This window comes from Osmerus eperlanus, chromosome 20 (genome assembly GCF_963692335.1).
Source record: "Osmerus eperlanus chromosome 20, fOsmEpe2.1, whole genome shotgun sequence".
NCBI classification, from domain to species: domain Eukaryota; kingdom Metazoa; phylum Chordata; class Actinopteri; order Osmeriformes; family Osmeridae; genus Osmerus; species Osmerus eperlanus.
The window spans coordinates 4,800,445-4,828,029 of NC_085037.1; the positions used below are offsets into that span (position 1 = coordinate 4,800,445).

General features: G+C 46.0%; 1 protein-coding gene across 1 annotated transcript; it reads left to right on the forward strand.

Moving 5' to 3' along the window:
• The first annotated feature begins 2,237 nt into the window (after positions 1–2,237).
• gatad2b (GATA zinc finger domain containing 2B) lies at positions 2,238–27,196 on the forward strand. The gene is made up of 11 exons (XM_062487033.1): positions 2,238–2,394; positions 17,523–17,906; positions 18,306–18,435; positions 18,816–18,947; positions 19,581–19,709; positions 20,141–20,311; positions 20,763–21,138; positions 21,255–21,457; positions 22,103–22,213; positions 22,434–22,641; positions 24,471–27,196. The coding sequence occupies exons 2-11, from the start codon at positions 17,524–17,526 to the stop codon at positions 24,605–24,607; spliced, it is 1,980 nt and encodes a 659-aa protein (XP_062343017.1). The 5' UTR covers positions 2,238–2,394; position 17,523; the 3' UTR covers positions 24,608–27,196.
• The last annotated feature ends 389 nt before the right edge of the window (positions 27,197–27,585 follow it).

Sequence of the window (27,585 nt, forward strand, 5' to 3'; positions counted from 1 at the left end):
TCGGAGATTAAATAATAAATGAGAGCATACATTATAGTGCAATATGTTCCCTCTACATGATGAACTGACATGATGTGGTGTGTGTTATTAAACCTTGATGCCATGGTTATTAAGATGTTACCACGTGGTTTCGTGTTTTTCTGTGCTCCCTTATGCAGCTGATGTATCACTGCAGTACTGCACAATGCTGCGCCCATCCAGATACCTTCACTGTTTGGTGTTGATCCCATGCTCAGTGCCCATCTCCAGATGAATGATTTAGGTCCGATGCCCTCAAAGGAACCCTCCTATTCTCACGCTTTGTGCTTGCAACAAGAGAGTTCCTCTTCCTCATCACAAAATACAGACAAAATCAATGTCTGCTTGTTGTTGTGTGTCTCTTAGCATAGTTCTGTGTATATCTGAATGTGTGTGTGTGTGTTTGTGTGCGTGTGAAGATGAGTGGAATTAAAGGGTGAGGTATGGTGAGAAACCACCACTCAAGGGAGTATATTTTCTGCCTAGTAGTGGGAAGTAGTAGTTGTGACCTCCTGTCTTTGTGGGTTATTTTTGGACAGTGGAAGGAACAATTTAAACGCCTCTGATTATGTTTTTTGTCTTCAGTCTTTGAAATTAGGATACAAAACATTTTCAATATTTCTTCTATTGAAACTATTACGTATATATATATAGAATATAGTAGTATTTGGGGATGGTGATATTGTGGTTCTTTTCACAGACGTAACAGTAATCTTTGTGAAACGAAATAATCTATATTTACTTAAGTGTATGTAGAGCCACCATATCTAAAACCGGAAAGTTCAAATTGCATCTACTGAGTGCAGCTATTCTTACTTAATGCGAGTAAGCAAGGCACACTATGTCAGACCAGAAAATGAAAATATTTTTTAATTTTCATTCGTTTTTTTTTAAATTGCATTGTCATTGCCACGTACTTAAAATGCTGTGCAATACAAAGATAAAAATGTCTGTTCTTTCTTTCCACCCGCTAGGGGGCTCCGTTTCCTCTGTGGGCAAACATTATAATGGTTATTTAACAATGAATTTTGACAAAATTATTATCATACAATTCAGATCTCTTAGCACTTGTGCGTAAATACTTTTTACAAAATGGGTAAGGATGAGTAAATAAAAAACTCCATCATTACTTGCCCCCAGGTCACCGCAGCTGTTCATTGACATGAGACGTTAACGAATAGAGTTCATTACCAAGAACGGTAGGCTATTTGACTGCAGATTATCCTACAGACAACACAATAGCACACTAGAATAAACTTGATGCACTTCACGTGCAATCACGAGGACGTGGAATGAGTTATTGGATCATAGGCTAAGGCTATTGAGAATACAGCCCAGTCACACATTCTCTCTGACCACAATAAGTTTAATTACAATAATGTAAGCTACTATAACGTTAATTATTCATAGCATTTAGCCAGGCTTGTAACATAATTGGGATAATTCGTGTCATGAGTTCTAAAATCCTGCTATTTACTCAATTTAGTGTTAAAATTGAGATGCAAAAACAAACAATGGTCTAAGTGGGTCATCGAAACAAAAGACAATCTTATTGTTTGAGAATGCAGACATTATTGATCACGTATCGTTCAATCATTCATGACCATACTTAACCTAAATTGCTGTCTTAACAATTGTATCCTATACTAATATGATGTATAATCAAATGCCTAAGACTGTTAAGCAAAATTGCTTCTTGGTCTAAAGGCTATACCGTAAAAATTATATACCGTAAGTCAAAACATGACAATTTGAGTGCTGCTATTTAATTATTGCATTATTTACGCATTTCTTAACATCCTTCTTTACGCATGGCTTTTACGCATAAGATTTATTGTCTCGTATCAAACGGTTGAATCGACAAATATTCTTTTTTTCCAGGTTATAGCCGAACCTAAACCAGAAGAAACTACTAAAGGTGATCAAAATCGAAATATGTGAGAATGTAAGATCATATTAATTTCGAAATCAGCCGTGGGAAAGGCATTGTTCCTCTGCTGTGGCTGACCATCGCCAAAAGGAGTTAATATGGCTGTCCACTATTTATCTGTCAATGTAGCTTACTTGCCTTGTGCTGTCGACACGGCGCGCATAACAACCCATTTAGTTCCCATCATTTTAGAGCTTCTTGTCCCCTCCCCTCCAGACACAGACAACAACACACACCTTAATAGGGGCGCGTCTCCGACACAGCCGCCGACCAATAACCCGCCTGTCTGGGCTGAGACCAAGGGGATGAGCGCTTGTCGAGGCCCAATCAACGCTTTTGTGTTGCCTGCCGGTGCCGGGACTGGTCGTGAGGAGCTACTGCAGCGCTTTAGGATCGTAAAGTGAACCCGGGAGCTCGAGGAACCTGAAGGGGTAGAGGCGAGTCAGGTGAGTCCGAGGATATGGATGAGGCCTATTAAAAAATCGGTAGTAATTTTGAAATTACAGCGGCGGGATTTAGATTCAATGGGATGGCGGACAGAACCCTCAGAGTTGTTCAGTTAAATCAGTCCAAGGTTATCAGGGTGGCAGGATAAATAGTTTTAAGTAAGACAATGGCAAAGCTATGATGTATATATTGATGCAAACTGATTTGCTAGCGATCAAGAGCTATGGGTTCAAAGTGGTTAATCAAATTTGAAAGGTCTGGAATCCTTGTGGATCACTTGTGGATACAATATAGCATATCCTGCTGTGCGTTACTGATAACATGTTGTTAACATGAAAGTTAAGGAAATATGAATAACGCGCTGTAGTGTTAAGGTTGTATCTAATATCTGAAATCCGGTTCATTGTTTCATCTCGAGTCTCTAGGGGTTAACTCAGATTGGCGGAGAAAGCCCTGCGTGAGCTTGTATATGTGCGAGCTGGCTACAGTAACGGTGCTTGGGCACACGAGCGAATCTGCTCAAATGTATCCAATTGTCTACCCTTTTAAAAACCCTTTGTAAAAAGTACAAGCATGTTTATGACAAAAATGTTGTAGTATTTGTGGCTGTACGAGTGAAAGTCGTGGCTTCTCTTGAACCATTTGGAGGACACGGAGAGTCGGCTAGTGTGCACTGTAGCTGATGGCTGTACAATTAGAAAAAAGAAAAAAAATCAGAAAATGCATCAGCCATTTACGTAAGAGAGGACGTTCTCTCAACTAGTTCCATATGCACGCAAATGGCTGCCTGACGCCTGACATTCGAGGACCATAATTAATTCTAATGTGGGTAGCCTGCATTGATTGTAAGCGTCCATGGTGGTTCTAGTGATAGTAGATTTGCAGAGACGGATCAATAGTTAATATGGGCCGACTGTTATTCTCGGTATGGCAGACACCTCAGTAGACAGTGCCTGATAGCCTTTATAAGATTGGAAGTTTTTGATTCTTTCATACTTGTTTGATCACCCCTTAGTTGGTGATTCTATCTGTATCTTGAATTAGCCTTTTTTTCAATAAATGTTGGTATTGGGTTCCATGCCTGTCAAAATTACCTGACTTGCTGATATATTGTCATTGAATGATATTTGATAGTGATCTTCTCTGTTAATCAATCTCCCCTAAAATAAACAACCCACCTACAAAGTATCTGGTGTGAAGTAGTTCTACACAGTTTACACCATCAGCGGGAGGTACAGTTTCAGGTTCAAAGTAGAGGCTATAGTTACAGTTCTTAAAAAGTTCCAACTGTTGGTCCAGCGCTTCTATTTTAAGGTTTCATTGCCAAAAAACACTCATGGTGTTGGAACATGAGCTTAAAAAAGGCAATATCTGCCTAGATTAATCAACTTTCTCCTCCAGACCTCACAGATTCAGACAGTACTAGACCAACCCCCCCAAAACACTGTAAAAATGTGTCTAACTCTATGAATGACTGTCTGCAGTGACTATGAATGGGGGTCCCTGGTGTTGGAACTGTGTGAATGAACTGCATTGCCCTTTCAGTGATGGATAGAAGGAAAGCCTTGGTCATATCTCCCACTTTCAGCAGGCTTCCCCACCAAGTACACAACTTTATGGGCAAACCACTCTGCTGGCTACCGAGCAAATAACTCCCCCAATTCCTCAAAATACTTTGTCTTTTGGTCTACATAACAATATGATTGACAGCATGGACTCATATTATTATAAGTCAATCTTGTTCTTGAGGGCTCCATATTTGTCATTAATTGATCCTTTCCCCCCTCTTAAACACAATCGATGAGCTTCAGCACACCGGCATTGCCTGGGAAGGGATTTCACAGTGGATTTCACAGTGGACGCACACTTTAATTCCCATGGTGCTGTGCCACCGTATCGCCAGTGGCTGCATGGAGTGGCAAAACCCACAAGACCCCTGTCACTCATCGTCCTGTGTGTCTGAGAAAACCTTGTGCCAGGATGCAACCTCAATAAACCTCCCAATCCATTTTGATGATGTATGAGATTTGTTCCACAAAGGCAGGTCCCACCGTGGACATGATTGTCTTGGTCAATGTGTGGATGATGGGTTTGGTTTCTGTGCTGTAGGTGCAGCATTTTGGTGCAGGTTTTGTCAGTGGTGGTCCTGGGTTATGGGGCACTGATGTAGATGCATCTAGAAGGACCCTTTGGGTCTGTGTACTGATCTTAGGTTAAGCCTCCTTGCCTTGTGGTACTGTAACCACATTTCCAAATTGGTTCTATACAAAGGCTATATAGTGCACCCAGCATTTTACTCCCAACATACTAACTGGTCGGGGTTCCAGGTAGAGACCTGAGCCATTATTCATGATCATTTTGTTATATTGATGTCAGAAGATGTGATGTGTAGGATGCTGTTTGCAGAGTTCCCTGCCAAGTGCAATCACATGTATTCCCCATTTCTTCCCATCATCAGTTTCCTATAAAAATGTACACTCACTTACTGGTCTATACCTACTTGAAATGAAGACATAAACTAATTCTGTGTGAGGACAGATAAATCAGTATAATTAGCTCTTAATCAGGAAAATGAAGTTTGTTTAAGAATCCGCCCAAGTGAATACCCTTTGAGTGGGAGTCTTGTCTGCAACTCACGTGGTGCTAATTGATATGTGTGATGTTAATGAATGCGTGTGAAGTGTAGCGATAAACAAGGGATTCATCTCGAATAGTAATGTGTCTAAGAGGAAACAAGAGTGGGTAAAATGCATCCCCGCGTCTCCAATTATTCTCAGACATATCTGTTCTAGAATATGTTACCAGCAGTACCTCTGTAGACCCATACTCCGGTTGTGCGCATTACGGCCAACTAGACCGGAGTTAATTGCAGAATGTAAGGTTTTAGGTTTACGTTCCCACTAAAGTACAGCATATGAAAGGTCAGTGCAGCCGGGTTGTGTTCCACATCAGGAACACAACTAACCTGAAGGTAACTTGCCTCACTGACGTTCACTATTTGCACAAAAAGCTTGTGTCATGGATTAACCTTTTATCTTAAACTGGGCCGTCAGATGTGTCGTCAGAAGCTAATATTGGCTCAAAAGGAGAGTCCCAAGGATGGCAAAACATGGCAGTTTTTTTTTTGTGCTATATTTCATTCATTTCTTCATACACTTTTACTTTATTAATTCAGTGGGTGAAGTTCAATATAAAATTGTAATTGTGATACCTGAGTAACGTGATAGATGATAGAATATATATATATATATATTTCAGCCTGTATTTGATATAAGAAGGAAACTCTCTAATAGTCCCTCATGTTACTAGACACGTTACTCAGGTATCACAATCATCCTAAAGGTTCAAATTTATTGAGGACGGAATGTTTACAGATCACCTGATTGCCCCTGGAATCTTTTTTTTTTTTTCTCACTGCCTACAGACATGGAGAGTATTAATTGAATTAATTAGCAGCCGAAGATTTAATTGGTTCATAAATGGATAAAGTGAACCTGGCTGGTGTGTATTTGGTGTTGCGGCCTTGTTAACACCTGAATGGGGAGGCTGTGTTCTGTGGGCTTCACGCAAGGCTTATTAAACCCCACGCAGATGAATGGCATCAGCCCAGATGAATGGCTTCCTGTGAAGTTTAATTAGAGGGCCTCCCCAATGTTTCAGCTCGATAAGCCACAGCGGGAAATGCCACAGAGCACAGCCCAAGACGACAACAGCAGCATCTGAGGACGACGCACGCTTGCGGAACTGTAGGATTGGATAGACACAGCACATGGCCGCCGAGCATCGACAGTTTCCTGGCTGACATATTGCTCCCGTCACACAAAGAGAGGCCCTATTAAATGTGGCGGTTCTTCTAGGCGCCTGGTGTACAACCCCCTGGGTCTGAATGCCACTACATTCTCCTGAGGTTAACCTCACGTTGTTGTGTGAGGGACCGTGAAGGTTAAAGGCATCGAGCACCTTGGTTGCTTAATTGGCACTTTTGATTTGGAAGAGTAACTTTGCATCCCAGTCAGCGGCCCCCAGGTGCCCATTTCTTTGTCTTCCTCTGTTGCTTTCTCAACATCCTGTCAGTTCTATGTGAACTGACAAAGAAAGGAAAGAATGTCCTGCAAGAATCAGGACACGACTTTCGATTAAAAGGAATGAAAAGGGATTGTTGAGGAAGTGAAATAGAAAAGAAAAGTTTGTATACATTGAGGCTTAACCGGAAGGTAGAGAATCCAAATGGACCTCTGCATTGGTCAATCCTCTATGGACTAGGTCCACAGGTTGTCATAGAGATGCCCTACAAAAAGTATATTTCTTAACGAGTCGTGACTCATGTTCAGCCACAATCTGCCATCTATCATTGGACACCACCCCCCGGATCACCTTAAACCTTTTAATAGAGAGTGCATCCTGGCAGGGCTTTGGTCTGCTCACCTCTCATGACCTCTTTTGTCCTATCTTGAACCCAGCTTCAGTGTATCCCCTGATCCGTTTCAAACCACCTGGGTTTTGTGTTCCCAAGGGAGAATGTCCTGTCATCTGTGGATGTGTGTCACCCAAACAGTGTCCCTGCACACCAAACCACGTTTGAGCCTGCTGCTGTTGGAAACCATAGAGACTGAACTCCCAGCATGGTCACTTAGAAAACCTAGAAAAACAAAAGCAAAGCAATCGAAACGTACATTGCGCTGTAACCGGTCTTATTTGGGTTGGGTTTACGAGGTGTAAGGTTTTTTGTTTTTCGAAAACGCGAAGATCCCATTTGGACGGTTATTCAACTGTCGCATGAGTCATCAGATGTATCATTTTTTAATTGGGACTCACACACCCTCTGCGTAAGGAGAATGCCATCTAAGACCAGGGGTAAAGACGCTCCTTTGTAGTTTTGCAGGAGAACTGCTCCCTTCACCTGGGCTCCTGCTCCTGTGGTTCCCCCCCCCCCCCCCGCTCCAGCGTGTGAGCATGTGTATGCACTGGAACAGATTGCTGTTCGGTCCCTTGAGATCGTTCCTCATCCGTGTCCTTAAAGGCAAGAGTCTCCCGTTCGTCATGAAAGAAACCACGGCTGCCTGCTCCAATAGGAAGCCTTTGTGTCCGGAGGTCTCTGTGTTCGTTGGTGCAGTAGTGTTGTCAGCCCAGAGGGCCACAGCCCATGATGAGCTAGATGGATTCAGGTTCTTTTATGTTCTTCCCTTTATTTTATTTTTTTGCCTTTTTTGCCCTTCTTCTGATGTGACTTCACCTGCATTATTATTTTTGAAATGTCTTCATTTGTGTGTGTGTGTGCGTTTGCGGTGTATGTGTGCAGGCTACATGGTCATTACTCTAAGGTGGAGATGGGTGTCTTTACTGATGTTATCTACACTTGATAAAGCATCCTATCTCTTAACAGGACTAGTCGTGCAATTCAGGGGTTTGTACCCATGGGGATTAGTATGGGTAACATCTGTCAGATTGTGTTTGTCCGAAAATGCATGTATGTGTGTCCCTTGTTGTGTGTGTTTGCAGTAGCTGTGTTAGACATCATTACTCCATTCCCCTGTTTTCTGTTCTCTCATTTTGTGCAGGACATTGATACCCTCGCTGCCCTATTCCACCCCATTTTAAAATCTCCTTGCTACCTCAGTCTCTCCAGATGGCTCAAGTTCCAGAGTTTTCTTTTCCTTTTTTTTTTTTTTGTTTAAACAACGTATGCCCCACCCTGTGGTCTGAAGTTCTGCAATGAGCCTTTTTGTCAAGGTGCCAGGTTTTAGAATCAGCGTCTCACAAGAAGTAGATTTTCCTCTTTTCTGCCCCGAAAGCACAGGGGCTTCTTGCCCCTCCCCCACCCTCTCCCTTTCTCACCCTCTCTCCTCTCGCTCTCTCCCTCCCAGTGTTTGTGTGACGTCCTGACCACTAACGGCTACATATTAAGAGATAATTCCATACCCTGAGGTTACAAACCGGCTTAGACTGGCTTTCTTGCATTTTGACTGAGCCGGGTACCCTTGTTAAAAAAGAGAAAGACAGAGAGAGAACACAATTGTGACTGCTTTTTTTTAAAGGGCTAGGAGAGTCATTTCCATCCGACTGACGTGAAGTCATGGTACTCTCTGTCCTCCTCTGATAAGTGAACATGTATACCGACAAATGTCAATTCAGAGTGTAATCGTAAATGGATTCATCTGAATTAATCATTCACAATGATTCATTAAGGAAAGGTCACGGGGTGTGTGTGTGTGGGGGGGGGGGGGGGCGTAATTAGTAATGAATTAGTAACTTCCCTTTTCATGCATATGCTTGCAGAGAAACATTTGCACCTGTAATTGACAGGACGTTTGGTCGACTTTACTCTTTACCCTGTCCAAAGGTATCAGTGACGAGGTGTCTTTCAAAGCTTGAATACAGGAACATGGCTTGAAAGGAACCAGCATCAATGTTTTTCTTAAGAAAGAGAAAAACACTGGATACCGTCTCTGCTGACCATGGGGCTGTATTTTGGTGTGGATTTTATTCACTGTCTCTCAGCTCTGAACCTCAGTCGAACTTCAATCATCTCCTACACCACACACATTGACAAGAGTAGTAAGTGAGAAATGGGAATGTGTCCTGGGATATGATGCGGCTTTGGCGCCCAATGGCAGCAGTGGTGAGTGCAGACAGCGTAAGAAGCGTCCTCCTCCCCCCGCCGCTCGCTCCGCCCCAGTCCCTCAAGGCCACTGTCCAAGTCTACCATGTCAGTCAGCTCCTCGGGGTTTGCATTTTCGCTCCACTCTTTGTCTTCAACTTCACACGCTCCCACCCCTTCGACACACACACGCACACACATGCACACACACACACACACACACTTCCTCCCCTTTGCCCCCCTACCAATGCCCACCTCCCTCCCCCTATCTCCCCTGCCTCCTCCCCAACCACCCCTCCCTCGGGCGACAGCAGAACAGGAATTGATTAGTGGCACAGCTTAAAAATAGACGGGTCGGTTGTCATGGCAACGACCACAATGAGCTGTTGTCTTGTTTAATGAAGACCAGGGGTTTGAACGTGTTGTGGCTGTGCAGCAGGATACAGTGCTCGTGTTAAGGTGTCTTACGGATGTGTGGGTGTGTTCGCTTCAAAGCACGTGTGTGTGTGTGTGTGTGTGTGTGGTTGTGTACTGAGATGCTTGCTTGTTGTTGCTTTGGAGACGGACTTGCTGTGTTGCAGTCCAGCTCTTGATAGGCTTACCCAACCTGAGGGTCGACACAAACTGAAAACAAAAATCTGAAGTGGGATGATGCTATGCGTCCATCCCCATATCCCGGCAGCAAGACTCACTATTGGCTCAGAACTTACCATCCTGTTACCCATAATTCCTGAGCAGTTCAAGCCAACCAATTACAACTCTGTTGCCATGGGCGCCATCCGCCTAATTGGCCTCATTAGTGTCAGAAACTAGCCGTATGCAAATTCTGGTCATATTCCCAGCAGCTCCTCCATCTGAGTAATATACAGCAGGTCTGCCAGTGTGTGGGTTGATCAGGATGTAGGTCCAATTAGTAAATTAACCAATGAGCTTAGCTGTTGCCCTTGTGCCCAGACCTCCCATTTGCATTCTCAAATTGCTGCGCAATGTTTTTGTGTTCCCAGACATCTTCAGCTGTATTTAAACCACAGTAATGGGAATGACCTCACATTACCTTTCTATCAACTGGAAATGTAGAAAGTCTATTGTGTCACGTCAATCTGTAATTATTAGGAATAGATACCTCATTTTAAATGATGCTTCCTTCGCTGCTGAGGAGTATGACAGTGATTTTCCTCTTTCTCAGATATAAAGACCACCTCTGCAGTCAAAGCTTTCGAAATCTGGTTACGGAATTTAGCCCCATGCCGTTTCATGTTGGCTGTTTTAAAAGTAGTTGTGTGGTGTTTTGACTTCTCGCTCGAAACGTATTCTTCATGATAACAGTTGATGTTGGCAAAGAACGGAACACATGTTTGGTGTTTTAAATCAAATTGGTCCAGCTCAACTCTTTTGATATTATCACTTTGACAAATAATGGCCTCCTCTAGCCATAAGCTATATACGTTACTTTCTCGTATGATGGATGCATCATCTGCAAATTCGATTAAAATAAAGAGATTTTATCGTGCGCAGAGAACAGAAGTGGGATCCTTGCGTCCCCAGTGGCTGTGCATCCTCTTTAGTTTGGTCACCTGCTACACATCTCATACAGCATTCTACATACACACGCGGCATGAGATCATGAAACCAGTGTCTGTTGGAGGAACGTCCATGTGCTTTCAGGGATGTGACATTCTTACTGGTGCGTCGCCGCCAGTGAAAGCCAGCTCACATCTTCAGCCCCGCAGGACGGCTCGACTTATATCCTCGGGTTGGTGTTGTTGTGGTGACCTTCATCTCCCAGCGGGGTTTCGAAACTCTCAGAAATCTGGACTTTGTCCCCTTCGTGCGGAGAGTTGGTCCTGATGGGAGAGAACTCAGAAGCCCTGGAATTGAAACAAAGTTTGGCGATTGTCAAGGTCATGAATGACCTGTGGAAGTCAAAGGTTTCTGATAGCCAAGGTCAAGGACTTCATTCTGCCACAAACCAATTAACCCTTGTGTTATCTTCGCGTCATTTTGACCCACCGTCGTATTGCGACAACTTTACCGCATATAAAAACAAAGTGAAGCATTTTCTTTTAACCGTTGGGCTGTCTCAGACCCCCCACATTGCAAAGGTTAAAAGATAATTATTTGTATTTGTTTTTGTATTGGGTACAATTGGGTAAACACAACGATGGTTCGTTATGAACCTTTGTGTCATGTGACCCGAAGGCAGCACAAGGGTTAAACATAATTTGACAAAAATGTAAATCTTGCGTTTCAATGAGGAGCATAAGTCATCACACTATTCATACATTTGTCTTTGGCACAACCGTATCAGTGTCTACTGTCACCTTATCCTCCTCTGAAACTTGAGATTGGGCGCCCATTTATGGCCAAGCTAACTCACTGTAAGTCCCTCACACTTTTGTCTGAGAGATCATACATTTGAAACCTTCCATGGTTTTTCGAAGCACACATAGCGTGTAGTGTTCTGTAGAAAGAGGGTCAATTTCTCGAGCAAGTCTCTGATCCTACATTTGAAGACTTGCATTGCCTCCTGTGGACATACTACATATAATGGCTGTGTACATCGAATCAATCACTTTAGTGAGCAAACGGAGGACGGTAAAATGGAAGCCCTAACATTTGTAGCCCACCCAAAGCACAGACAAGGCCAGTGGGAGAGTGGAATCATATGTTCCAGAACTATTCTGAACCCAGCAGACGCTTTGTATCCCCAGACGTCATCAATGCTCACCCCGTCTGAACCCTTGACCAGCCTTGGCTGTAGGAAGTCCAATCTGGGTCACTGCCTGAAAGCTCAATAATGCCAACCAAAAAAAACATTCTTGACCTGTATGGCGGGAATGATAATAACCAATGATATTTGCGGGGTGAAAGAGGGGAATTGATTAAATTGATCACGTAGTCGCACCACAAGGGTGAGCGTTCACCAAGGTTATGAAAAGGCGGCCATTTTGTGGCCGCAACAATGGTTTGACACCAGCTGCAGTGAGGAGGAAAAGGATTAATTGAGCCAATAGAGCTGGTGGGTCATGAGAGGAGCTGGGTGAGTAGACACAGAGATTTGGGAGTTTGGCTAGGATGGCGGGATGGAGACGAAGGGGATGGCTCATGGGGCATCCCCTGCTCCGTTGCGATAAGCCGGACACCACCAGACATCTCGAATCGTAAAGAAAAACGAAAAACATTTTTAATTGGAAACGTTAGTTTCATGTGAAGTCGAGTCAAGGAGCAGACTCTTATTTTGTCAACGTCTTGTGGTGCTGTTGAGGTCCAGGTCTCCAGTCCTCTGGTAAAAGCATGCGGTCGGTGGCTCCATTGTAAGGCCGGGAGGTGCAGAGTGGTGAGTTGCATCAGCCAAATGAATTGTCATGACGCAGATCATGCGTGAAATGAGCTGCGGATTCCAGCGTGTGGTTGCCAATGGTCTTATTACTATTCCCCCCCCCCGACCCCTCCACTCATATCTTCTGGCATTTGTCCTGTGTGGTAAACTATCTCAAACAGTTTCGTCCGGATCAAAGGGAGGGCTTTGATGGTCTGTATGCATGTACATGAAGGCATCTGTGGTAGGCGATTTTTCTGTTTATGGTTTTGGGGAGGGTTAGGGGGTGCAAAGGAAGAGGAGGACATTTTTGCGTGTGCTCTGATGTGATCGACAGGCAGCCGTGGCGTGTGCATAAAGAAAATGGTGTGTGTGGGTGGGGGGATGGGCAGAGGGGGAATTAAGGGTTGGCATTATGACAGGGTAGCGTGTCAGGAGAGGGCTGTCGTCCTTTTCCTGCTCTCTCAATCTCTCTCCCCCCCCCCCCTTCCTTCCTCACCCTCACGCCACACACAGCCACAAGCACACACGATGGCGCATAGTCGTACGCACGCATATAGACGTTACTGTTACTCTCACAAACGCACTTTTTACGCAAAACCGGATCCATATAAATGCATCAATGGAAGAAAAAAAATACAAAATGAAGCCGTCAGCTGTCAGTACCTTAAAGGGGCCCCAGAAAAGCGTGTGTTTATTTTTACATCGAGGGAGGGGAAAAAAAGAGGCATACTTTTTTTGGGTATGGGGGGAGGGGTACAGGAGGAGGGAGGGGTCGTTTATGCACTTCTTTGTGGTGTGGCACAGCTGTAGTAGAATGCCGGAGGAGGGGTGGGGGAGCGACGGGGCGGGGGGGGGGGGGGCTTACAAAAGACCGTCTTATGCTGGCATGGCCTCTTAAATCTCAGTGGTGTTTTTTGGGGGGGTGGGGGAGGGGTGGGGTGGGGGGTTAGAGGCCCCCCTTTTCTTGCCCCTTCGTTCCTTACTGTCCCTTGGATCCCAACGCTACTTGTAACAATTTACAATCCAAGTGTGTCTGGGTGTAGGGCAGCATTGCTGTGGAATCCCTGAGTATTAACGGTGGCATGATGTTCGGAACTCTGCCCAGGGTGGGTGAGGAGGAGGGGGGGGCGGGGTGGGGGCGGGGTCTAGTTGAGGAAAATAGTGATTTAAGTTTAAGTAGGATATGGCAGTATTCCCCCCCCCCCTTCCCTACACCTTTATTTCTCTATCTCTGGCTTTTTCTGTCTTCCCCCACTCTCAACATCCCTCTCTGTCTTCATGTCCCTGAGCTGCTGCTGTGGTGGCTGGCACAGTGCCCAAAGCCGTGAGTCTGTCATGGAGTGTGCGTGTGCAGATTTCTGTGAAAGGAGGGTTGTGGGTGGGTGGGAGGGAGGGATGAGGGTGGAGGTAGGAGGGAGTGGGGGGTTTAGAGAGGAGAGGGGTTGAAGAGAAAGAGTCTGGCTTGTGTAGCAGCTGACTGAAACAGTCTTTATATTATGTAAAGGCGGACGGGGTAGCAGTGGGGGGTGGGGTGGGTGTCAGAGGGGTGGAGGAGGGAGGGTGGGGGGGTACAGTGACTGACGCGCACCACAGCGCCAGCTCTGATTGGCCGGCCACGGCCATTGTTGGCTGTGCGCGTGCTCGTGCTCCCCTTTCTCTCTGGCTCTCATTAGAGGTGGGACGCTTGCCTTGAAGGTTGCAGGGGTGTCTTTCTTTTCACGGAACGGAGAGCGTGCGCTCGCTGCAGTCATCCCGACGAGGCGCAGCAATGTTTAGAGGCGTGCTTATCTGCAGGGCCGTGGAAGGTTCTCTCATTGAGGGGTGTTATGTTATCATGGAGATTCTTCAATGTTAACGAGACTGCTCGAGATATCGAGACGATAATATTGAGATGTAGCAAAATGACGGTCTGGAAATAGATTAAAATGTGCCAGCAAGAGTTAGATAATACGAGAGATGAGGGGAAATGATAGAACGACACCACTAGGAATAATCCGTTAATAGGAAAGTGATTAAGCGATAAAGGGGCCAATTAAATCTCTTAGAATTCCAGTAGCGCATGCTGATGCTGCTACATGACATTTATGCCGAGTTAGAAGCGAGTCCTACGGGCTTCATTAATTGTCGTTCGGTCACCACACGTGGTTCAGGTGAGCTGTTTTTTGATGGCTCAGCTTTTCCTAAAGTGTGCCGGAAGTGGAGAAAATAACTACAACACCGCAAAATGACCTATCAAATGTTGCTGTTTTGACAGTGTGGTCAAACTAGAACCATGACATTTGAATTGTCGAAAGGATGTTGCTTATTCCCAGCTTGATCAAATCGACTGGAGAAACGGAATAGGGGTCCCACTGTACAATAAGTAGACTAAACTCCACATACTTTAACCAAACCAGCCAATGTCAACAACACTAGCACCCAATCATATCCTGGGCATGACCAGCTATGTTACTAGATAATGTACCAAGGACCGTCTGATGATCTGAATCGGTTAATGTTCCTTGTCTTCATAGACCTGTGAAGGTGCTTAAACAGTGTGAAATAGAATTCTGGTGCAAGGAAATGAGATCACGGGTATGTGCGGGCGGCGAGGCCCAGACCCACGCTGTGTAACAGCCTGTTCTGTAGGGTGGCTCTGCGGTGACGTGCGGTCAGAGGTCCTCCTCCAGAAGACTGTCAGGAGGCGGGGGTTCCTACCCCTTTCATCCCATCAGGAGCATAGACACCATCTTTGTGCAGTCAGGTACGCAACAGACTCCATCGCTCAAACTGACAGAAGACAGCGTTTACAGTCTAGCGCCTGCTAGCCTTTCTCCACTTCCAGATGAACCGGGTCAAGAATATCAGGTGGGATACAGAACGTTGTTCAACCACAAACAGCATCAGAAAACGGAGCTTAAAAAGATTCTATTCCGTACCGGCATATTAACCCCTACGGCCTGGCACAACACGGTCTACAACATTCGCGAACAGACGAGTAACTCAAGACTGACTGGCTAACGCTGGAACAAGGCGTCAGCATCCGCCAACTTGAAGAGAACGTCAACATTTAACGGTAGATATACCGGCGATGTGCCTTTTGCGTGTGTTTGAAGTGAGGCCGTGGGCATCCTCTGCTGGTCTCAGCCTCGTCGGACTGTTGGTGCAGTGTGCTCGCACGCGCATCACCCAGACGCTCCTCTGTCATCTGCTAAGTGAGAACGAGATTGGCTGGTGGTGCACATTGTCTGAACATGGAGAGAGAGATCGTCTTGGGAAGGCTGTTCCTCTGACCACTGCCTTATCGACGCTTTAAGATCTGCTCTGATGCACTGCATGGGGAAACACGTCTTCGTAAAATGGGTCTCGAACCAAAGGTTTATTACAGATTTTTGACACTGCAATACGTCCAAAGGGGAGAACACAGTCAGCATATTAACAGCAATGACCTGGTCCTACAATAAAATGAAAAAAACATTATAAAGGTATGCGCTGTAAAGATAGGCGCCGGTATTTACATGAACATTTGACACATTTCATCTGTTCCTATGTATTTGGATCCCTGCTGAGTTAGCGTGTCAAGTAGGGATGTTGTGGCTGTTGTTCAGTTCATGTCTTTGTCATGTCCTGTTTTGACCATGATATGTTGTGATACGTTTGTCAAGCAGTCTGTGGTGACCTTTTTTTTTTGTTAACCACACTGCATGGCACCTTTTTGTTTTTACCTGAGAGGAAAAAGGCTCTGTCTGCAGTGAGACACGATCTCCAGTGGGCTAACCGATGCAGACGTTTGAGCACAGCCCCACCTGATAGTAATGCACTTAATCTGAAGCTGGCCATTCGCTCTGACTGGAATACAAATGGATCCAGTTGACGAGCAGTTGCCACAGCAGACAAAAGCCAGGGCTGTCTTTCTGGTCTATGTGTGTGTGTGTGTGTAGCCAATACCCCCACACCTCGCCCCGGGCCGTGTAACTACACATCCAAGCGTACGTAACCTAAAGCGACTAGCACAAACACACACACACACGGACGACCGTTTAGATGCCTGTACGTGGCACATGGTCAAACCCAAGCTGACACTCGTGTGCAAACAATTGAACTGGGGAGGTCATGTGACCTCAGTCATATGTTCCCCACAAACCCAAACATACATCCGGTTGTAGGATCCCAAATCCCGGTCACGGAGGACTTGGTGAAGGGTCCACAGCAACCTGCTTTAGAAGCCACTAACTCGGCCAGCATTGTGCAGATGGAGAAGCTGCTCTTGCATGAATAGAGAGCCTCATGCATAATCCTGCCGTACTCAAGTGTTCGACCTATTACTGTGCTGTTATGAGGGCCTTTTTTGCTTCGTCATTTCCCCATCGAGCTGGCATTTCTGCCAACGGCATCTGATTGGTCCGTCGCTCGGTCGTCCTACCGACTCCAACCAGTCACATGACGGGAGCTGATGTGTTTGGGGTAAGAGTTCCCTGGTTGCCATCCAACCCAAGTCTTCCTCGTGGGTACTAATAGTTGCTATGCACGCACAGTGGAAGCAGGCAGGAATGCTTTTCCCCAATTAGGTATCAGTAGGATTACTGCTTTGTGTGCTATAGCTGACTCAGTGTTTAACCCACTTTCTCTCAAATGTAGCCTACTTACCCGCCACCGATGCTATTTAGTCATCTTTGTTACAGTTTCTCGGGTCAGTGCTCAGTGACTGTCATCTGATTCAAAGTGACGTCGGCTAATAGGCATGCGCCATTTCACTCAAATGGGGGCAGGGGTGTCTGGCAGGAGAATCCGGTTATCGCAGACCCTGGGCTCTCCTGTGTTTGGCGTCCCAAGCCGTGTGTCGCTCAAGGAGGGAATGTGGACCGCTATCAAGCGGGGGAATGTGAGCGTTATCAAGACAGAATGGTTCTGTAGTTAATCATCTGGTGGACCTCTGACAGGCTGGGTTGCTTATCCAAGGCAGTAGATGGTGAGGATGTGGTGGCGAATGATACTGTTGCTCTCCTCCCGCTTCCACACACACACACACACGCATGTGTTCACACAGTCCCTCGGACACATCAGAAGAAACACAAGGTGTACACGTGAACTCCTAAAGTAGCAGGACGTTTTGAGTTATTCGATGTCTACGCGTGGTAATGCGTACCATGCTTAAGCCATGGAACCTTACCAGGCCCTTTCTTCCCTCCCTCCCCTTTCTCCTCCCCCCTCCTCCCCCTCTCCTCCAGGATGGAGAGGATGTCTGAGGAGGCTCTGAGGCTCAACCTGCTGAAGCGGGGCCTGGAGGCGTCCGACGAGCGCGAGGAGGCCCTCGCCAAGCGCCTCAAGATGGAGGGCCACGAGGCCATGGAGCGCCTCAAGATGCTGGCGCTGCTCAAGCGCAAGGACCTGGCCGCTCTGGAGGGGGCGGCCGCCGCCGCCGTGGCAGCGGCCGGGGCCCTGGGGGAGGGGAAGGGCCCCGGGGTGAGCCACGGGGGCCTGGCGATGGGGCCCGCGTCGGCCTACGAGGAGAAGGTGAACGGGAGCCTGAGGCAAGGGGGCCACGGCGGACCCAGCAAGAACGGGAAGGAGAACATGCTGGATGAGCCTGTGGACATGACCTCCAGGAGATGGTGAGAAGGGGGAGCGCGTCGTCGTCTATCGTCCCCATCGCCATTAGCTGTCCTCTCTGTGAGGGGTCATGGAGGGTTCACCATGACACTGAGACGAGCCTGCTTTCGAAGGCAGACCAGCGGTTTAGAAGTCTGTGTGCGTGCGTGCAGTGATTTTGTAAGGCTTGCTTGATGTTCGTTTAGGGGCTGTGTAAACTTTCAGTCCTGCTTGGCACAGTTACACCAAACATAAAGCTGAACAGAAAAGGGAACTAGAGTGTAAACAAATGACCTCACAGTGACCCATCATTAAAACAGAAAGTTCCTCATTGACTAACTCCCCCACCCCCTCCCTAAATATAGCTTCCCACCTTTTGGCTGTGCTGTATCACTAACCACTGATTCCGCCCGATGCTTCAGTGATATGGACCGCGAGCGACGCACGCCGTCCCCAGACTGCATCATCCTATCGGACAACGAGGCCTCCAGTCCGCGGGGCACGCCTCGCCCCGAGGAGAGGCTCCATCAAGCCAACCTGGAGATGTTCAAGGTGCGACCCGCTCTCCTATGCCACCAGCCTGCCAACACAAGGATCTGCTTTGGGGCAACAGAAGTCTTAACTTAGGGGCCACAATCCTGATAAGACCATGAACAATGCGGAAGTATTTGTGGGTTGATGTGAGGCTTTAATGGATGAGTTGTGTCGGGAGGGACTTGAATATGCAGGATGTTATGACGACGCGTTGTGTCGCGCGCGTCACCTTCCACGTACGGGAAGCCGAACATTTGTCCGTTTCTGTCAAATGTGTGAGTCTCGTTCACATCAGGAGCCGTTTAAGGATTTGCCTCGTATTTCTCCGTGTGCCCGAATGCGTGCGTGCGCTGTGTGCGTGTGTGTGTGTGTGTGTGTGGGGGGGCGTTCTTTCCCAGGGGAAGACTGGCGAGGAGCGTCAGCAGATGATCAAGGCGCTGCGGGAGGAGCTGCGCCTTGAGGAGGCCCGTCTGGTGCTGCTGAAGAAGCTCCGGCAGAGCCAGATCCAGAAGGAGAACGTCGTCCAGAAGGTGAGCTTAGCGCCCGCCCGCCCCCGCGCTATCGCTGCTATAACAACCGCCGCGGCGGTTTCCAAGCGTCGGCTGTTTGTTACGTTTTCGAGAAGGGATGTTACAGCCGCACAGGTTTCGGCGCTGAGGTCATTACTGTAGTTAACAAGGCCGTGCCAATGCAGGAGCTGTAATGGAACGTGTATCATTAGTATACAATGACAGCGATATTGATCAGGACATTGAGCTGTACCTTTTTAGGTTCAACTTCATACAAATGAAAGGCGGCGCGTGTGTTTGACACAGCTCGCCATCAGGGTCATAGCTCCCCACACCCACAGCTCCCGGGTCTGTTCCTGTGATAACAGCGAGATTTAGGCAGACGAAACATCTCAATGTTGCCGAGCAAAAGTAAACACAGAGCAGATACCATATCAGTTACCGTCACGCGTGTGACCTTCAAGCCACGTTTGCCGGCTCAGCAATTAGAACGCGACGTCTGCACCGCTATCGTCGTCGTCGCACGTACCCCGGTGGAACTTCAAGGGGGCCATGTCAGCGGCGACTGCTGTTTTGTTATTGGCGGGAGGTTTCTTTTTGTGTTCATGCCTTGTGTTCCAGCCCTGACACGTCTTGCTGTTCCTTCTTGTCCAGGTGCCGGTGGTCCAGAATACCCCCTCGTCCGTGCAGCCGTCCCCCATCCACAGCTCTCAGGGGATGGGCAAGCTCCCTGTACGCCCTGGCCTACACACCCCCGAGCCCCAGAACCTGCGTACCGCACAGGTGTGTGTGTGTGTGTGGTGTGTGTACGTCCAGCAGTGTGTGTGTGTGTGTGTGGGGGGGGGGGGGTTGGTTATTGGAAACCACATGGCTCTGGATAAGATGAGGCCGTGGCTGACACGGCACATGGCTGACATTACACGGCAACATCAGCTGGGCAGATCTTCTTGTTTTGTGAGCTGGATGCATTCTTTGTCTCAAATAAGGTTGAAACTGGCAGTTCTCCGTAGACTCAAAAGTATATGCTGCCATCTAGCGTTCACACATGGTACTCGCTTGGCCCATTCATAAAGACAGTATTACGTGGCTGACTGGTTCTCTTGATTTGTGTTCCTGCATCTCTACTGCCTTGTACATTCCTATGCAAATGTCGTTTTTCTCCCTGCGTGCAACTTAACCATGTCTCGCTCTTTTTGGCCGTCTCTCCTCCACAGGGTCACACAGTCATCAGGTCAGGGGCAAACGCCTCCCTGCCTCCGATGATGATGTCGCAGAGAGTCATTGCCCCCAACCCGTCCCAGCTGCAGGGCCAGAGGCTGCCCTCCAAGCCTGGCATGGGCCGCAGCATCTCTGGCAGCATGGGCAACACTGTCAGCTACCAACAGGTACAGAGCCCCAATCCTGCGTTCTTGCTTCCAATTTCAATGCTCTAGTCCCATTCCCGTAACCTGACTCGCCAGATGGTTTGTTACACATGACCATCTGGGAAGTCATCTTTGGAAACTGCTTGGAAAAGGGCAGGCGTAAAATATGTGTTGGCAGGTGATTGGGTTGAACCATCTGTCTTTCACTATCTATTATGGGAGGCCAACCACGCCCGTAGTAAATCTGCCAGTAGAACCTCATAGGATGCTGATTGGTACGAACCACTATGGTTCGGTCACAAACAAATAACTTGGGAGTACGATGGATGCTCCGAGCGGTCGTGATCTCGCGGATCCAGCTGTCTCGCAACGGTTCCCATCCCCCACCCGTGATGTTTGTGACTCGCGTTTACCGCTCCACCTCCACCTACCTCTTGTCCTCATTCCCCCCCCCTTTGCTGAACCCCCACAGGCCGCTAGCCAGCAGATGGCAGCCTCCCAGCGCTCAGGCTCCTCCGCCATCTACATGAACCTCGCCCACATGCAGGCGGCGGCGGCTGCCGGCGGCGTGGCGGGCGGCGTGGGCCTGGGGGCCAGCGGGGGCGTGGGGGCTGTCAGCCCCTCCACCATGTCCGGCACCGGCGGAGGCAGCTCCATGGCCGACCAGGCCAGCAGCCAGGCGGCCGCCAAGCTGGCGTTGCGTAAGCAGCTGGAGAAGACGCTGCTGGAGATCCCGCCTCCCAAGCCTCCGGCGCCGCTGCTTCACTTCCTGCCCTCCGCGGCCAACAGCGAGTTCATCTACATGGTGGGCCTGGAGGAAGTAGTCCAGAGTGTGATTGACAGCCAAGGTGAGGTGGCCGGGGGGGGGGGGGTGAACATTTATAAAATAATAAAAATGCTCCAAACACTTGTATCATATGTGAATACAGCTCAAGCATTAACTTGGCCTTCTTTCTTGCCTTAGGTAAACTGCGGGGGGCGCTCTCACGCATGGAACCATTCTTCTGTTCCCAGTGCAGGACTGACTTTACCCCCCACTGGAAGCAAGAGAAGGGCGGGCGCATCCTGTGTGAACAGTGCATGACGTCCAATCAGAAGAAGGCTCTGAAGGCCGAACACACCAATAGGCTGAAGAATGCATTTGTCAAAGCCCTGCAGCAGGAACAGGTTAGCAATCTCCCTTTTTGTATACTAGACACACAAACTACGCATCTTAGATTCATTTCTTTTTTTCAAACATGTTATTTATGATTATGGCACTAATATACCTTATTATTTTTACATAATAAAATACTAGGTATAATAGTATTCAATCTGGTACGTACCATCGACATGCATTTGAATCTATGCATTTGCTGGTGACCTCTTTTGACAGCTGCTGTAGGCCATGCCCTCATTCTTGCTCTAATTCCCAGAGCTGTCCTATAGAAGTTCCTCATCACTGCCGCACAGCTCATCTATTAGACTTTTGTTTCTCTGCATTTTTTTTTGTTTGTGGTTGATTGTGTGTGGAAGTGCTGGTGGGTTTGTTGTTTTGTCTTCTGACCGTCCACTTGTCCCTGTAATCGTGTTCACCCACCTTTTACATGGCACTTGGATTGAATTACAAGGTCTATGACAATGTGCATAGACAAGTATTATTTGACAGGATCTTGTAGTAGATGTCTGCAAACCATTTGGACTGATGGTTACAATATTGAGCACCACTGTAGACATTGGTAGTTGTCGGTGATTTTGGACCGGAATGTTCTCGTCTGTGTTTTCAGTATCTTCGGTCCCTTAACCCTCCCGTTCTCCCTCCTCCCCTCGCAGGAGATCGAGCAGAGGCTGCAGCAGCAGGCTGCCTTGTCCCCCAGCACGGCCCACACGGTCCCCAACGTCAGCAAGGCCGAGACCATGATCCGTCACCACGCCCTGCGTCAGGTACCAAGCAGCCGCGCTGCAGCCGTGTGGCTATGGATGGCACAGTTCAAATATCTCATACTCAGGCTATATATGTATTTATTTATTACAGTACATAAACTGTATAAGAGATATAAACAGTAACATATCCTGTAAACATACATAGGCCTATCGGATGTAGATTTATACCGCAAAGACATGGATACCTGGTTATATCAGCGGTGTCCCTCTCGTCACGCAGGCTCCCCAGCCGCAGGCCTCGCTTCAGCGGGGGCTCTCCAGCTCTGCGCGGGGCGTCCTCTCCAACTTCGCCCAGGCCTCCCAGCTCTCGGTCGCTAGCGGCCTGCTGGGTATGGCGGGGAAGCGCTGTGGCAGCGGAGGAGGCGGGGGCAGCAGTAGCAGCAGCAGAGCCCAGCATGATGGCCGGCGCCAGATCTACAACATCCCCGGTGAGTCGAGAGTGTAAACTGTGGAGGGGTACCCTGGTGGTGTTTGTTTGTGAGGTACAGTTAGGTCCATAAATATTTGGACATTGACACAATTTTCATCATTTTGGCTCTGTATACCACCACAATGGATTTGAAATGAAACAATCAAGATGTGCTTTAAGTGCAGACTTTCAGCTTTAATTTCAGGGTATTTACATCCAAATCAGGTGAACGGTGTAGGAATTACAATACATTTTATATGTGGCCCCCCCCTTTTTAAGGGACCAAAAGTAATTGGACAATTGGCTGCTCAGCTGTTCCATGGCTAGGTGTATGTTATTCCCTCATGGGAGTTCGTTATTTCATTGACAAGGAGCAGATAAAAGGTCTAGAGTTCATTTCAAGTATGGTATTTGTGTTTGGAATCTGTTGCTGTCAACTCTCAATATGAAGTCCAAAGAGCTGTCACCATCAGTGAAGCAAGCCATCGTTAGGCTGAAAAATCAAAACAAACCTATCAGAGAGATAGCAAAAACATTAGGTGTGGCTCAATCAACTGTTTGGTACATTCTTAAAAAGAAAGAACGCACTGGTGAGCTCAGCAACATCAAAAGACCCGGAAGACCACGGAAAACAACTGTGGTGGATGACAGAAGAATTCTTTCCCTGGTGAAGAAAAACCCCTTCACAACAGTTGGCCAGATCAAGAACACTCTCCAGGAGGTAGGCGTATCTGTGTCAAAGTCAACAATTAAGAGAAGACTTCACCAGAGTAAATACAGAGGGTTCACCACAAGATGTAAACCATTGGTGAGTCTCAAAAACAGGAAGACCAGATTAGAGTTTGCCAAAAAACATCTAAAAGAGCCTGTACAGTTCTGGAACAACATCCTATGGACAGATGAGACCAAGATCAACTTGTACCAGAATGATGGGAAGAGAAGAGTATGGAGAAGGGAAGGAACTGCTCATGATCCAAAGCATACCACCTCATCAGTGAAGCATGGTGGAGGTAGTGTTATGGCGTGGGCATGTATGGCTGCCAATGGAACTGGTTCCCTTGTATTTATCGATGATGTGACTGCTGACAAAAGCAGTAGGATGAATTCTGAAGTGTTTCTGGCAATATTATCTGCTCAGATTCAGCCAAATGCTTCAGAACTCATAGGACGGCGCTTCACAGTGCAGATGGACAATGACCCGAAGCATACTGCGAAAGCAACCAAAGAGTTTTTTAAGGCAAAGAAGTGGAATGTTCTGCAATGGCCAAGTCAATCACCTGACCTAAATCCAATTGAGCATGCATTTCACTTGCTAAAGACAAAACTGAAGGGAAAATGCCCCAAGAACAAGCAGGAACTGAAGACAGTTGCAGTAGAGGCCTGGCAGAGCATCACCAGGGACGAAACCCAGCGTCTGGTGATGTCTATGGGTTCCAGACTTCAGGCTGTCATTGACTGCAAAGGATTTGCAACCAAGTATTAAAAGTGACAATTAGATTTATGATTATGTTAGTTTGTCCAATTATTTTTGGTCCCTTAAAAAGGGGGGGGGGGCACATATAAAATGTGTTGTAATTCCTACACCGTTCACCTGATTTGGATGTAAATACCCTGAAATTAAAGCTGAAAGTCTGCACTTAAAGCACATCTTGATTGTTTCATTTCAAATCCATTGTGGTGGTATACAGAGCCAAAATGATGAAAATTGTGTCAATGTCCAAATATTTATGGACCTAACTGTATGTTCAATACGTGGGTTTTAATATCGTTGCGGTTTCTCTCTTTCTCTTTGCCAATCCCACTTTCTCTGTCTTTCTCTCTCTGTCTTACTTAATCTCTTGCTCTCAGGGTTGAATATTGCCTACCTGAACCCAGGAGCGGTTGGGGCCCACAAGGGCTCCAGCTTAGCGGACCGGCAGCGGGAGTACCTTCTAGACATGATCCCTCCACGCTCCATATCACAGTCCATCTCTGGACAGAAATGAGCCCCCGCCACAATGCCCTTACTCCCCCAAATCCCCGCCCTACAAGGACACCCCTCACCTGCCCTCACAAGAAAACACCCCTGACACACCCTCCCCCATCGCATGCAGTGCCTGTCCGTGTGCCTACCTAACTGACCCGTGAGAACCACACAATCAGCCAGACAAAAGACACCGCGCTGTCAGTGCATCTAAAACTTTCTATAGCAAATTTCTCTTCTCGCAGCAATCGTATTGATTAGTGCTACTATTGTTGAAGTTGTTAGTGCTCATTCTTATTATTATAACTACCATTATTGATTCAGTTACTCTTACTATTATGCTTATTGTAATGCTTAGTAGTGTTTCTTTTTCTTTTTTAAAGGAGGGGTTACAAAATTGCAGGATTGCTTTAGGTTTGGTTTTATTTTATTTTAGGGTCTCAACCCTTAATACTCTCCATAAGGGTTCTTTATTGTCAGGGTTTTTAAAGTCATCAACTCCTGTAATGGACTGGTTTCTAATGACATTTTTACACAGGAAAGAGACAAACACACTTCTATTACAGAAACATCCAAAAGAACCGGATTGAACTGGTCTAAAACATTTTAGTGGACCAACCACCAGGATGGATCCTAGCTAGATAGTCTAACTTAGTTTGACAGTGTTAATTGAATTTCAACTTGAAGACAGAATTGACACCTGAGTGGATAAGTGGGCACTAAGGAGCAGTTAGAAAAGGAAAAAAAATATTCAATGAACTAAGCCCAGGAAAGTCTCCTGTTCTACACAGTGGGACCTGCTGAGGCGGAGGGGCCATGGCCTTGGCTTGCAGAGATGAGCGAGGAGATTTTTGCCCCTATTGTCCCATCTCGCTACTCAGCACTGACTGCATAATGGGGCCACGAAAGCTGTCCCCAATATCCCTTGTTGCCCCCTCAATGCCTTCGCTTTCAGAGTATGCAGAGACTTGAACCCTTTCTACTCAACTGTTCCTTGTGGTACCATGTATTTTTAAGAGGGCATGTGAAACTGCCCCTGACCACAGACTGGGTAACATTTTTTTGTTTTCATTTCTTTGTTTTAGGGCTTTCCTAAATGACGTTTTATTTTTGCGGCGTCTCTTGTTGAATCGGTGGCATATCTGAGAGGTACTTGCCCCTGGAGACGATAATGATGAAAATTGCAAAAACAGATGAAAACTATTCAAATATCTATATGGATAATATATAGATGCCTAGCTTGAGAAGAAATTAGATGGACATGGATAATATCTATAATGGGAGAGACATGGATCAATCACCGTGTATAGGCAATGAGTTGCCTCATTCTCGAGGAGCACTTTTTAGTATCAATTAAAAACGGTTGTTCAAGAGAGAGTTGGGAGAGATATCGATATAAGATTTTTAAATGTACAAGAAAACATTTCCTATGACAGTAACTGCTTCATGCTTTCAGAAGTATCTGTTTTTATGTTTTATTTTTTTACCCCCATTCACTTTTTTGACATTTGACAAAAGCATGATTTAATAACCTTGTCAATGTTAACACATCCCTGCTACTTAAAAGCAATGAATGTTCATTTCTTTCTTTTTGGAAGTCTCTTATGGAGTCTCTTGGATCTACAGGTTATGTTTAAGCAGTGTTCAGTCAATGTGCAGTATTACATCGAGAGACATACCAGAGGAAGTTAGAAGGATATGGTTTAAGGCTAGACAAGGCTATTAGTTTGTTCTAAATTTAGCATTGTAGATTTAGTTGTTCATTCAGTTGTTTTCAGCGGTTGTATTGGCTCTAAACACTTCATCTTTTTGTTATGGAATCAATGAAACCTTTTTGGGCTCAAAAATGTTTTTGGTACTTACGATTGTTGAATCTGGAACACAACTTCTGATGATCACTTAGGCGCAGATGTAAAACCAAAGGACTATGGAAAGGTTCATGGAAACTGCAATAATATTGGCACTTAATGTCTACTCACTCACATACTGTACCTTTTGAAGACCCCCAGTCAAATGAACTAGTCTGCTGGTGTGCTAATAGTGTTTTGTCATTGTTTTGCAACCAGAAAAAACAACTAAAAAACAATGTTATAGGACAATGTTGCAGGTAATACAGGTTAAATACTGTAGAATACAGGAAAATAAATTACGATACTACCTTGGATTGTATTTGCAGGTGCAAATGTGTAATTGATGTAACGTATGTCACCTTATCCACATATATGATTTGATTATTTGCTTCAAAACTGGAATTGTATATCAAAATAATTTCTCTCTCTTACTCTCTCTTGCAGACTGAGATGCATATTTGTAACTTCAATTTGTTTAGTTTTTCAAATGTCAACTCTTAGAATTTTCAAATGTCATTTTTTTCTGATGTCAATATTAAGTTAATCTTAAAAGTTATTTTGTTTTTTATGAAGAAAAAAAAAATTCAAACATATTCAAACAAAATTGTATCGACTAAAAGAAAAATGACACTATTTGCTATGTCAAAAGTAATAATGACTTGTACATAAGCTTTTTTCCTCCCTTGGATTGAAAAAAAAGACATTTAAATGGTTGTATATTGTGTAGAAAAGCAAACAAAAAGCCATGAATATTGTGAAGCTTGTCATTTCGTTTTGTGATCACTGTGTATTATTGTGTAACAAATGTGCAAAATGTATGGGATTATTGTTCTTTACTTTCTTTAGATGCATTTTTTTTTAATACACATTTTCTTTCCTTTTTTTTCTTTGTAATTTTTTTGTGATTAGTGTCTGCAGAAAAAGTGATCTTTGTTCCGGTGAAAAGTTTGATCTATTCCACAGGTTTACTTTGGTGTTTTTTGTGAACAGAGGTTTTTTTTCTGTCTTTTCTTTTTGTTTTGTTACACAAGCCCACCCCCACTTTCCAAAATGGATGTGGCATGGATCAAACTACTGTCAGTATTATCCGCATCTCATTGTGAGAGAATTCACTTTTGTATACAAACGGTGAATGCTTTTTCAGCTATAA